Source organism: Triturus cristatus, chromosome 6 (assembly GCF_964204655.1).
Source record: "Triturus cristatus chromosome 6, aTriCri1.1, whole genome shotgun sequence".
Lineage (NCBI taxonomy): Eukaryota > Metazoa > Chordata > Amphibia > Caudata > Salamandridae > Triturus > Triturus cristatus.
The window spans coordinates 1,848,147,702-1,848,160,737 of NC_140589.1; the positions used below are offsets into that span (position 1 = coordinate 1,848,147,702).

Sequence of the window (13,036 nt, forward strand, 5' to 3'; positions counted from 1 at the left end):
GAAACATTCAATTATAGTGCTGTGAGAGACCTCTGACCTTGCACCCTTTCTGGCCACCCCACCTTAGCACATGGTGGTAAGGCTCATGCCATCTATAGGGAATAAAAGGTACACGGGCCGTAAGTGAAGAGCACGTGTAAAATAAGATGTATGAGAGGCAGGGAGGAACAGCAGGAGAAAATATTGTATGGGAGGAAAGAATGAAATAGAAGGGAAGATATGAGAAGTTAAGAACGCAGCGAATAAAGTATTCAATAAAATAAGTATTTGAAGAGATTGAAAGTAAGAGAAGAAAAAGCTGAGAGAATGTAAGAGAAAAATGTGAACAGGGAAATGGCGAAGGTATGCTGGGACAGAAAAGGAACAGATGGGAAAGAATCTGAGAGGAAAGAATTATAAGAAGGGTAGACACTTTTACAGCAGATGTAGAAAAGGAGAGGAGAAACAGGAAATACATAAATGTGGTAAAGTATTAAAGAAAAGAGAAATGAGAGAGGAAAATGTGTGCAGAAGAAAGAGGCAACAGAAGGGAACTGGCATAATCGAAGCAAAAAGTAAGCATGAAAAGAGGAGAATAAGATAAAGAAAAGCATTAAGGAACTATAGCGGAGACAAAGAAAGGAGAGGTAAGAGACGGGAGAAGAGGATAAAGATAGGAGAGACTCGAGGCGATGAAAATATGAAAAGAAAGATGAATGGTAGAGCAACAAGGAGGGAAGATGAAAGAAGGAAGGAGAAGACATTTGGCATACAAGAGGACATTGATAAGAATTAAAGATTAGAAGGGAAGAGGGTAAAGAACAAAGAGGGAGTAGTGGGGAGGAATGATAAGAAATACAAGGATCACTGAGTAAAGAAAATATAGAAATAATGGAGGGGTAGACACAATAGGATATGTGGAGAAAAGTGGGATGAGAGGGGCAGAAAGAGAAGCGATGGTAGGCGAAAAAGGTATAGAGGGAATAGGGTGCCAAAGGTAGGAGGGGATTGATGAACAAAGCAGACACCGGGTAAAGAAGAGAAGAAAGTAAAGTACCAGCTAATGGGAAATGGACGGAGAAGACATAAAGTACTGATGGAGTAGAGGGGAATGTATTGTAATTGTATTTATATACCACTTACTACCTCTGGCGTGGCATCAAAGTGCTTTTCGGTGAGTAGCACAGTATTCTGGAACGCAAAAGGATTAGCTGTTCAATAAAATTGACTTAATTTGACTAGTGGTGGATTAGCATGGGAAAATATGAGTTAAGTTGAGCGGTGGACATGTTAGTCGGATTGAATAGGATAATGGAGGGATAGATGAGGGAGAAGTGTAGAAATATTTATTTTGGGACAGCATAGTACTAAGGTGAGGTTTGGGAGAAGTAAAAGGAGAGTTGGAGGAAGGAAGAGTCTCTAGAAAGGGGTTTGGGGATGAGAGAAAATGCTCACACACAATACCCCCTCTTATTTGTTTAATATTGTGCCTCATGCGCCACATAATCAGGTTTTCGAAACCCAGGACAAAGTGTCAATTGTGAAACCCACCGCCATAATTAACAATTCTCCTACTCCTTTCCCTTTCAGAACTCCTTCAATAAGCTGCTGAAAGGCTTGCACAGGACGCCATGTTACACGTACATCATATCCGGGGGCGACAAGTAAGTGTATGCACGGTGGAGCCGATTCACAAATCTCTTTTTCTCTGAGTAGCGCTGCGTTACTCCGGGCTTCAGTGAGCCTTACCTGAGACTTGGATTTGAATCGCTGGCGCTTCCTAGACTAAAGCGTGTTTGGGCGCGGATTTCTGGGGTGAAATCCCTCGATAAAGGGCTGCAACAGGATTTCCATGTGGCATGTGAGGGTGATGAATAGACATGTATCTTAAAGGTTTACTTGCAGTGAATTGCGGTCTTTGCATAATTATTGAAATAGTGTCGCACGAGAAGTGTTCAAATAATTTGAACTGTGCATTCTACAAGTTTACCGCCGGGTAGCACACACTGTGGTTCACTGAGCATAACGGAGTTTGTTTGGTGTTAGCAAACTACAGTCCACAGAGAGAATATGATGCCATAGGCAGTGGTTGAAAAGAAGGGGTCCAGCAGGATCCCAGATCTGGCACCTATTTTTGAGCTAGATCCTGGAGGTCTCGGTATAAATAATTTGCCACCCTGGGATGCTTCTCGCTCCGAGCACAAGGGGTGAAGACCCTCTCCAATTTATTATTGGTTCTGCTGGGCCAACACAAATGCTTCATTTAAAAGGCCATCAGCACTCCTTTTTCCCCCCAGTGTTGTCGTGGCTGAGAGCCGTCTGGGACCGAACGCCTTTTTTGAAGTTTAAATATAACATTTATTTGAAAATCAAATTATAACAGGATAGTATATGCATCTATACAAAACAGTGTAAGCATAAGTGTAATATAAAAATAAACTGAGGGGAACAGCCATCACAACGCGGTTTTTACCACGTAGTGCAGTTACATCGCATGCGATGTTACAACGCTATGCCAGTACAACGCAAGTCTGTACATCGACTTGAGCTAGATGGCGTGCTAACATTACAAATAGTGTAGTTTACTATCCCAACACCTTCCCTACTGTTAAGTGGACTGGAGTTGGAATAGTAAATTACACTTTTTTAATGTTAGCACGCCATCTAGCGCAAGTCGATGTACAGACTTGCGTTGGAATGGCATAGCGTTGTAACATCGCATGCGTTGTAACGCATGCGATGTAACTACACGCGTGGTAAAAACCCGCGTTGTAATGTCATACATCCATAAACTGAACATTGTGGAAACGAAAAAGAGGAAAAGGAAAAGAAAAGATTATATGATTGTATTATAGTAGAAATTACATAAAAACAACTTAATTGCTTAGAAAAACAATAATAATATATATCAAAGGAGCATAATAACTAATTGAAGAAGAGGTATTTAAATATTGTTCCTATTGTAATTCAACATCTGTCTGTTTTTGGTTATCTGGAGAGAAGGTAATTGCATTATAAATATGGGATGCAGAAGGGGAAGATATCAATGTTGTTAATTGAGATTAATGGTAATAGGTGTGTGATTGGGTTGAAGTTGGTAATATGTTCACGGAGACTGCAGAGATTAATGGAACATATATAGTATTGTAGGAGACTGGAAGAGAAAAACGTAATTGAATTTTAGTGAAAGATAGGCAGGCATCATTATCAATAAGTTGATGTACCCATAGTAAGCCCTTCTTTTGCTAGGATTTCCCCCAAATAGTCCTATTGTTTGTCTTAATGTAATTAATATACCATATTGAGAAGGAAATAAATTATTCTTTATCTGGAAGACAGGCTAAGCATATCGGACGTAAAGGTTTACATGCATTCCTAATAATAGGGAGGGACAGAGATAAAGGTTTTTGCGTAAAGGATAGAAATTCTTTGGGGAAAAAAGGAGTGCATAAAAAGGCTTCAAGGTCTACCCATAAGGGATGTGGGTCAGACTCGTCTTCAGGTATGGAAAACAAGGCTTGTTTGATAAAAAAAAAAAAGCAGCATGAGAAGAGTGAAAGCCAGGAAAATGGACTCCTCTTGACTGTTTAGGTCCTCTTAAGCTTGTGAAGGGACATGTGAAGTTTTTAGTTATTCTACAAAAAAGCAGAGAGGATAGAACACATTTTTTTAAAGTACAAAGAAGGAATATTAATAGGAATATTGGAAAGATAAAAAAATCACAGGTACCAACATCATCTTGAGTGTATCTAAACATCCCCATCATGATTAAAATAAAGGATTCCTTCTGGACGTGAGGGATGTTAGTCATAAGAACCACCTTCATATTCAGAGAAGGAATCCGTGAACCAAAGACCAAGATATTTGAGTTTATCCAGATTCCAGTGGAAATGAGAGGTGATGGAATCGGAATGAAAACACCATTTGTTAAGAGAAAGCATTTCACATTTATTAGAATTTAGTTTATATACCAAAAGAGAGGCGAAATTAGTGCTTCCAACCAGAAAAGATAGTAACGAGAATTGTGCATGAGTCATAAATAGGAATATGTCATCTGCGTATATAGAGAATTCGAGCTGTTTGTCCCCTTATTAGAATCCATGGATGTCTGGATTCTGCTGAATTTTAGCTAAGAAGGGTTCTAAAGATAGAACAAACAACAAAGGTGAAACGGGACATCTCTAGCCGATGTCTCAATGTAATGAAAATGGTGAGGATATTAAACCTTTTACAAAAATAGAATCCATGAGTCAGAAATTGTAATGAAAATGGTGAGGATATTAAACCTTTTACAAAAATAGAATCCATGAGTCAGAAATATAATAATGAGACTAAGTTAATAAACTTGAGACCAAAACCAAACCAAGAAAGAGAAGGGAAAATAAAAGATCAAATTTATGATCACACACCTTTTCAGCATCTAAAGAAATGGCAGCCAGCGAGTGCTTAAAAGATTTAGATTTAATCAAAACGTTAAACAACAGTCTAGTATTAGCCGAAATTTGGCAACCTTTAATGAAACCTGTTGTTTCTCTTCCAATTAACTTGGGGAGTAAAGGATCAAGATATTGGGCAAAAATTTTGGCAAAGATTTTATAGTCTGAATTAACGGGGAAAATTGGTCTATAGTTGTTTCATAATTAAAGATCTTTATTCTCTTTAGGGATGAGACAGATTAAGGCGTCTTGAAAGGAAGATAAGCAGATTTAGAGGTTGTTAGATGTATACAAAGTTGATGTAATCTAGGGATCTGAATTTTAGAGAAATGGATATAAATTTCTAGAGGAAATCAATCAGGACCTAGAATGGCAATATTGACATCTAGAGAAAAAAAATCTACTTCTTTGTTAGGGTCTATCTGTAGGGAGGGTAAACGTCAGAGAATATCCTCTTGATAAGGGTTTGAATCGGGTGTTGTAGGAAGCTGGCTCTTTATATAGTGGACCAAAATGTGGTACACTGTGTAAAGACTCCAAGCAAACCCCAACTGGTTTACAGAGGCACAGATGACACCCCAAATATTATCTTTTGTGCAAGTGTGGGGGAGCAGTTAGGCATACCACAGGGTAGTGCTAAGCATTTATTGCACACACAAAGGCAGTAAGTGAAACACACACTCAATTAAGAAATCCGACACCAATTTATAAAAATAGCATTCCTTTTTGTATGAATTTAAATACCAAGATCATCGAAATCAGGCGAGTACTTTTCGAGAGATTAATTTTTATAGTTTTCAAAAGTTGACACTATTGGGGAAAAACGTACTGCATTTGGGCTCTTAACAGTGACTTATGGGACTGTTCTCCGGGACTTAAGGTGAGCATGGGGCAAGGTGCAAGGCCACACTAACCAGCCACCTTGGGAGGCTCTGGGGCGTCTCAGTGCAGAGGTGTGTTAGGGTGTTGGGTGCCCGATTCACTTTAATGAGGAACGATCTAGTCAGAAAGAGACTTCAAGCTGGGACTACGGGTCCAGTTTGCGAGGAACTCAGAGTGCTCAACCATTGAGATGCTCTGGCACATAGGGACACTGTTGGTCCACTTCTCCTCGGGCTGTGGGTGCAGTGTTTTCTTTTGGCATTTGATTCGGTGCTGGAGACACTCGCTGAGGGAGGGCGGCTGCAGGCGTCAACTGGAAGTCCAGTGTGGCCAGACCCAAGGGTGAGCTTGGCTCTTGTGGGTCTCAGGACCCAATAGGCACGTGACCTCTACCGTACTCGGGCTGTGGGGCGCAGGTGCGGAGGTGCTTTGAGGTGTCGGGTGCCGGTGGTCAGGGACGCACTCTTTGTCTTTGATTTCTGCAGAAGGGGGCAAACAAGATAGCTGGGTCACTCTTGATGAGGGTTTTCCCGTTCCTGAAGTGCCTCGACATGCAGGTTTCTTTCCCTCTGCAACGGTTGCGGCAAGGGGTCAGGCACCCAAGGTAATAGCACTGCGTAGCAGTGGTCGGTCCTGGCATCCCCACACTTGGCCAGTTAGGCAGAAACAAGCTTACTCTCAGTTATCCTTATTACCAATTTATTTGTAACAGAATTTAAAAATTAAGCATACAGGTTGACTGCAGCACCCTGTGTATGGAATTTCAAAAGACTAACCTGCTGTTGGTCTCCTGAGGGAGCGCCATTACATGAAGCTGAACTGATTAGAGAACCGTTTCCCTAGCTCTACTACCCAACTACCTCCACCATGCTAGACTTTGCAAAGTAGAACCAGGAAGGCAGGGAAAAGGACGATTGGAAAACAGAAAACAAAGTCATGGGGTTAAACTCGGGTGTGGCTCCTCTTGTATGTGGTGGGTGACCTCTGATATGATGCCTGGGTATCTCTAGCGATGATTGGCTGGAGTCGTTCGCTTAATGATTTAACAAGCATCGGACTATGTGCAAGCAATTAATATATGCACACTTGCTATTAAATGCTTAGGCTAAAGGTACAATTACCTAAGCCCCCCTTTGTCCCCATGAAATATTTGTTTAAGTTGTCACAATGGAGCCCTGTCATAAATCACTGGTTTTACACCAAATGCAAGTTAAAACACAAAGACCTTAGTGTGATTTTTCTCAGTAGGCTAAATGTCACCCGGCTTCCCAGCTTTGCCTACTTTTAAAGAAAACAAAAGTAAGCTTTTCTTTATAAACTCAAGTTGGTTTCACTCATGAAAGAGTTTCAAGATAAAAAGCTTTTTCACTACGAATGTTCTCGGTAAGCTGAATCCACAACAAAAACAAGACTAAAGAATAAAGGCCTCTGAATTCGAAGGAAACATCTGTACTTCGTATTCAACCAGTTCCAGAAGTATTTCTATGAAAAAACAATCTTTCACTTAAAAAAAAGTTTCCAATAAAATGTCTCTTCCCTTCTTTGCAGATTTCCTGCACCGCATAAAAAAGAAAAAGTCTTTCAGGAGTGCAGGTCATGCGCCATAAATAACCTGCTTCAATGAAATGATTAATTTTTATCTTCTCTCTAGCACCGATTCATGAGCTTCCACAGAGAAATCTTCAGCTAAGAATAGCTTTTCAAAATATAAGCTTCTGTGCCTTACCCTTACCTTTAAACTTCAGGCGAAAATTCTCGTTTCAGCTCGGTTGTCTGTGACTAAAGGTGTCTCCGAAATCAGGAGTCTGCAGAAACTCTGGAACAGCTGTTGGGAATAATTAAATGTATTTTGATTTTCAAAGACTTCTCCTTGAAAGCAGACATAGGGAGCTCCTGCTCCCTCTCGAAACTTATGAGAACAGATGGGAGTTCGGGTGCCGCATAAAAAACCTATCCCTGCCCATCTGCCTCCGACGCGTACTAAAATCTGTAAGCCCTCGTGATTTTACTTAAAGACACAGTCCTTTTGCTGAAACACGAGCAGTATCGACAAAATAAAAACAATTTTAGCACCAATGCAGCACTCACGTTATTTAATTATGCTTCAGTTTACTCATAAATGTATTTGCCCCCCCCCCCCCCCCAAAGCGCAACTACACCAACTTGCTCCTTTGGAAATAGGACCATGTCACCCCACTCCACGTGACTCTGCCTCTTGTGTTCTGCGCCCCCCTACTGCTGCCTCCCTTTAACTCCTAATTTATAGGATCCTGAAGTAAATTATTTAGTTTCCAGCACTGGCTAAGGAGGCTGTTTGGGGTGCATTACGTGTAAATGATCCCTGTGAGTTTCCTTTGTGTGATGGGGTACAGGATCCAAAATAAACAGTTGAGCCGGGCATAACTGATTCTGCACCATTTCCTATGACCTTTCTAAGAAATGTCTTTATTCCGTAGAAGCTCCAATAGATGTTTATGCTGACATTGTGATACCTGTTGCACACACAGCCTGGGTGTGGCTGGTCAGCTTTCACGTTACGTACCTCACCACTCATACATCAGGGACTGGCAGTGTAAGTTAAGTTTACAATGTGCACTATTTGGTCACAGTTTCCTTTCTTCTTGTGCAGGGCCCTGCTTACCTCCCAGGAGGCCGCTGAAGACAGCCCCTCCCTAGGGGTGGCAGAACTAGAAAAGGTATGTGCTGGACCCAGAGCTGGACAGACTGTTCTCATGGCTGCCAGACACCTGTGTCACCACCTTCTCACTGTCTCCTTTTACAGGTCTGTGAAGGGAAGAAAAAAGTGGTTTTCTTCGGAATCTCCTGCGGTTTGTCTGTGAGTAGAATAATTCACTGCACTGTATCATAGTGTAGCCAATAGTATTCCATTCTTGCAGTTTATTATTGTGTTTTCAATTTCACTGCTGTCTAGTTTTACTAGTACACTGTGTTCCACTGTAGTGCGACCTATCAATACTACCAGAAAGTGTTCCATTGTAGTGCAGTCTATTATTACTATTAGTGTTCCATTGTAGTTTTAAAACTATTATGTGTTCCATTGTAGTGCAGTCTATTAATACAATTACAGTGTGTTCCATTGCAGTGCATTCTATTAATACTACTAGGAAGTGTTCTATTGTAGTGCAGTCTATTAATACTATTACAGTGTGTGCCATTCTAGTGCAGCCTATCAATACTACTATAAAGTGTTCCATTGTAGTGCAGTCTATTAATACTATTACAGTGTGTTCCATTGTAGTGCATTCTATTAATACTACTCGGAAGTGTTCTATTGTAGTGCAGTCTATTAATACTATTACAGTGTGTTCCATTGTCGTTCAGACTTTTAATGCTATTACAATGTGTTCCATTGTAGTGAAGTCTTTTAATACTATTGGTGTGTTCAATTGTAGTGCATTCTATTAATACTACTAGAAAGTGTTCTATTGTAGTGCAGCCTATTAATACAATTGCAGTATGTTCCATTCTAGTGCAGCCTATCAATACTACTATAAAGTGTTCCATTGTAGTGCAGTCTATTAATACTATTACAGTGTGTTCCATTGTAGTGCATTCTATTAATACTACTAGGAAGTGTTCTATTGTAGTGCAGTCTATTAATACTATTACCATGTGTTCCATTGTCGTTCAGACTTTTAATGCTATTACAATGTGTTCCATTGTAGTGCAGTCTTTTAATACTATTACAGTGTGTTCCATTGTAGTGCAGTCTATTAATACAATTGCAGTGTGTTCCATTCTAGTGCAGCCTATCAATACTACTAGAAAGTATTCCATTGTAGTGCAGTCTATTAATACTATTACAGTGTATCCCATTGTTGTTTTAAAACTATTGTGTTCCATTGTAGTACAGTCTTTTACTACTATTAGTGTGTTCCACTGTAGTTCAGTCTTTTAATACTATTACCATGTGTTCCATTGTAGTGCAGTATATTAATACTATTACATTGTTCCATTGTAGTGCAGTCTTTTAATACAATTAGTATGTTCTATTATAGTGCAGTCTGTTAATACTACTAGATAATGTTCCATTGTAGTTCAGTCTATTAATACCATTACAGTGTGTTCCTTTGTAGTTTTAAAACTATTCTAATGTGTTCCATTGTAGTGCAGTCTTTTAATACTACTAGAAAGTGTTCCATTGTAGAGCAGTCTAGTAATACATTTACAGTGTGTTCCATTGTAGTGCATTCTATTAATACTACAAGAAAGTGTTCCATTGTAGTGCAGTCTATTAATACTATTACATTGTGTTCCATTGTAGATTTAAAATTATTATAATGTGTTCCATTGTAGTTCCGTCTTTTAGTACTATTAGTGTGTTCCATTGTAGTTCAGTCTTTTAATACTATTACAATATGTTCCATTGTAGTTCCGTCTTTTAATACTATTACAGTGTGTTCCATTGTAGTGCAGTCTATTAAGCCAATTAGTGTATTCCGTTGTAGTACAGCCTATTAATACTACTAGAAAGTGTTCCATTGTAGTGCAGTCTATTAATACAATTGCAGTGTATTCCATTCTAGTGCAGCCTATCAATACTGCTAGAAAGTGTTCCATTGTAGTGAAGTCTATAAATACTATTAGTGTGTTCCATTGTAGTGCATTCTATTAATACTACTAGAAAGTGTTCCATTGAACTGCAGTCTATTAATACAACTACAGTGTGTTCTATTATAGTGCAGTCTGTTAATACTACTATAAAGTGCTCCATTGTAGTGCAGTCTGTTAATACTATTAGTGTATTCCATTGTAGTGCAGTTTATTAATATTATTAATGTGTTCCATCGTAGTGCATTTTATTAATACTACAAGAAAGTGTTCCATTGTAGTGCAGTCTATTAATACTATTAGTGTGTTCTAATGTAGTGCATTCTTTTAATACTACTAGAAAGTGTTCCATTCTAGTGCAGTCTATTAATACTATTATAATGTGCTCCATTGTAGTGCATTCTATTAATACTACTAGAAAGTGTTCCATTGTAGTGCAGCCTATCAATACTCCTAGAAAGTGTTCCATTGTAGTGCAGTCTATTAATACTATTACAGTGTGTTCCATCGTAGTGCAGTCTATTAATATTATTAGTGTTCGATTGTAGTGCATTCTATTAATACTATTACTGTGTGTTCCATTGTAGTTTTAAAACTATTATGTGTTCCATTGTAGTGCAGTCTTTTAATACTATTACTGTGTCCCATTGTAGTGCATTCTATTAATGCTACTAGAAAGTGTTCCATTGTAGTGCAGTCTATTATTACTGCTAGAAAGTGTTCCACTGTAGTGCAGTCAGTTAATACTGTTGCAGTGTGTTACATTGTAGTGCAGTCTATTAATATTATTAGTGTGTTCCATTGTAGTGCATTTTATTACCACTACTAGAAAGTGTTCCTTTTTTAGTGCAGTCTATTAATACAATTAGTGTGTTCTATTATAGTGCAGTATGTTAATACTACTAGAAAGTGTTCCATTGTAGTGCAGTCTATTAATAATATTAGTGTGTTCCATTGTAGTTTTAAAACTATTATAATGTTCCATTGTAGTGCAGTATTTTCATACTATTAGTGTTCTATTGTAGTGCATTCTATTAATGCAACTAGAAAGTGTTCCATTGTAGTGCAGTCTGTTAATACTACTAGAAAGTGTTCCATTGTAGTGCAGTCTATTTATGCAATTACAGTGTGCTCCATTGTAGTTTTAAATCTAGTATAATGTGTTCCATTGTAGTGCAGTCTTTTAATAATATTACAGTGTGTTCTATTGTAGTGCATTCTATTAATACTACTAGAAAGTGTTCCATTGTAGTGCAGCCTATCAATACTACTAGAAAGTTTTCCATTGTAGTGCAGTCTGTTAATACTATTAGAGTGTTCCATTGTACTACAGTCTATTACTTTTATTGGAGTGTCCCATTGTCCAACAACCTTTTATAGCTGGTACATTGTGCTCCATGATAGTGTTGTCTCTTAATGCTAATACAATGTCTTCCATTGTACTGTAGTCTAATAATAGTACTGCAGTCTATTAATAATATTATACTGTACTCCACTGTAGCACAGTCTGTTAGTAGTATTAAAGTGTAGGCCATTGTACTGCAGTCCTTTAATACTGTTAGAATGTATTCCTTTGCAGCAGTCTGTTCACAGTATTCCAGATATTCCCCAGCACTGCAGTCTACTAATAGTAGTAAAGTGTGTTCCACTGTAACGCACTTACACCACTGTTATCACATTATAGTAGACTGTGGTGAACTATAGTAGAGTGAGGGAGTTCTGTTGTGAGTGTGGAGGCGGGGTATTGTTTATTTCTTTTTTCTAATTATTTATCTAAAATCCATGGATGTCCTGACAGGTACGCTCATGAACACTGTTGATAAATCCATGGATAGTGCTAGAGCATAGGACAAAGACAACTGTCTTTTAATAATACATTTCAGTTTCCGAAAGACTTACTGGCAAAGCCAATCTAGTTTGTACAGACCCACAGTAAATGTTGCTGGGCTCAAAGACTTGACTGACAATGCCTGCCTTAATTCTTACTGTGCATGACTTCCTTGCACGAATTACAGGGCGGCAAGTATAATATCAGTAGCACTTGATGAGAAGGGCCCTCCTTTTGCATTTTTACTTATTTTTAGACACTAGTACAGACTGAAAACAATCTATTTCTCTGCCAGTCTTAATAAAATAAGAAAACAAAATGTAGTCTTCTGGATACCTTTAATCTGGTCAAAGATACTAAGTGCTGCCAACAGGTACATTATTCACATGGCCTGGAATATTTGCTGATGCAGAATATGGTTTACCCTTTTTCAAGATAATACAGTCAATGAGGCGTAGAACATAAAATGCATGGAAACAAGGAAAGTATGAAGGTCACTGGACTCAAATCTTAGAATATGTCAAGTGCAAGTTATATTAAAATAAAAACATACTGGGGTTTGCGGAAATGCCAAGCTTTTTCAAAGCACAGGATGATGGCAGAGTAATAATCATACTGTGAGAGTGAAGGTGAGCTGGAGTCAAGCTAGTCTACATTGTTAAAACAAGAAAAGGGTCTGATCTTATATGCCATCACTATCTACGCAGCCATATAGCACACATCACCAATGGTGGACGATCAATCCTCATACAGCTGGCTTTGGAAAACTCAAGACACTTTGCTCTTCTGCAGGCTCCCTTCGTGGCTGGACAACTTGACTACTGCCTGAACAATCTGGATATCTTTGTTCCTGTCATGGTTGGATTCAATCCTGTGAGCATGGCCAGGTGAGACCTTGACAGGGAGTCTGTTGAGTGGGCCTTCAGGCTCTTGCTTTGCTATTGAGCACATGCTCCAGGACTAGGTGAGCTCTTGGGTATGGGTGTGTGTGAATGTGGGTCTTCAGTCTCTTGATACACTATTGAGTATGTGCTCTACCGTCAGAACGGCTCCTGGGTAAGGGACTATTAAGTGGGGCTTCAGCTTCTTGCTTCACTAATACATACTCTCTGGCTAGGTGAGCTCTTGTTGAAGGTTGTGTAGAATGTATGTGGGGGGGTCGTTCTGTCTCTTCCAGCACAATTGAGTACTTGTTCTCTGCCCAGGTAAGCTCATGGCAAGGGGTCTGTTGAGTCAGTGGCATAACATGGTGCGGGGACCCCCTTCAGCACTGACCACAGGCCCCTGGCCTGAGAGCTCCTGACTGGGTCCGGTGCATGGGGGGGGGGCCCCGAAGTTT

The 13,036-nt window shown here is 39.3% G+C and overlaps 1 protein-coding gene across 1 annotated transcript in view; it reads left to right on the plus strand.

The window, feature by feature from the left end:
* GCKR (glucokinase regulator) overlaps positions 1-13,036 on the plus strand; it is a 194,815-nt gene that overhangs the window by 112,740 nt on the left and 69,039 nt on the right. The window contains exons 5-8 of the mRNA XM_085613316.1: positions 1,570-1,643; positions 7,927-7,993; positions 8,080-8,133; positions 12,490-12,584. Of these exons, the coding sequence (XP_085469442.1) occupies positions 1,570-1,643; positions 7,927-7,993; positions 8,080-8,133; positions 12,490-12,584 (290 nt within the window). The remainder of the gene's footprint in view (positions 1-1,569; positions 1,644-7,926; positions 7,994-8,079; positions 8,134-12,489; positions 12,585-13,036) is intronic.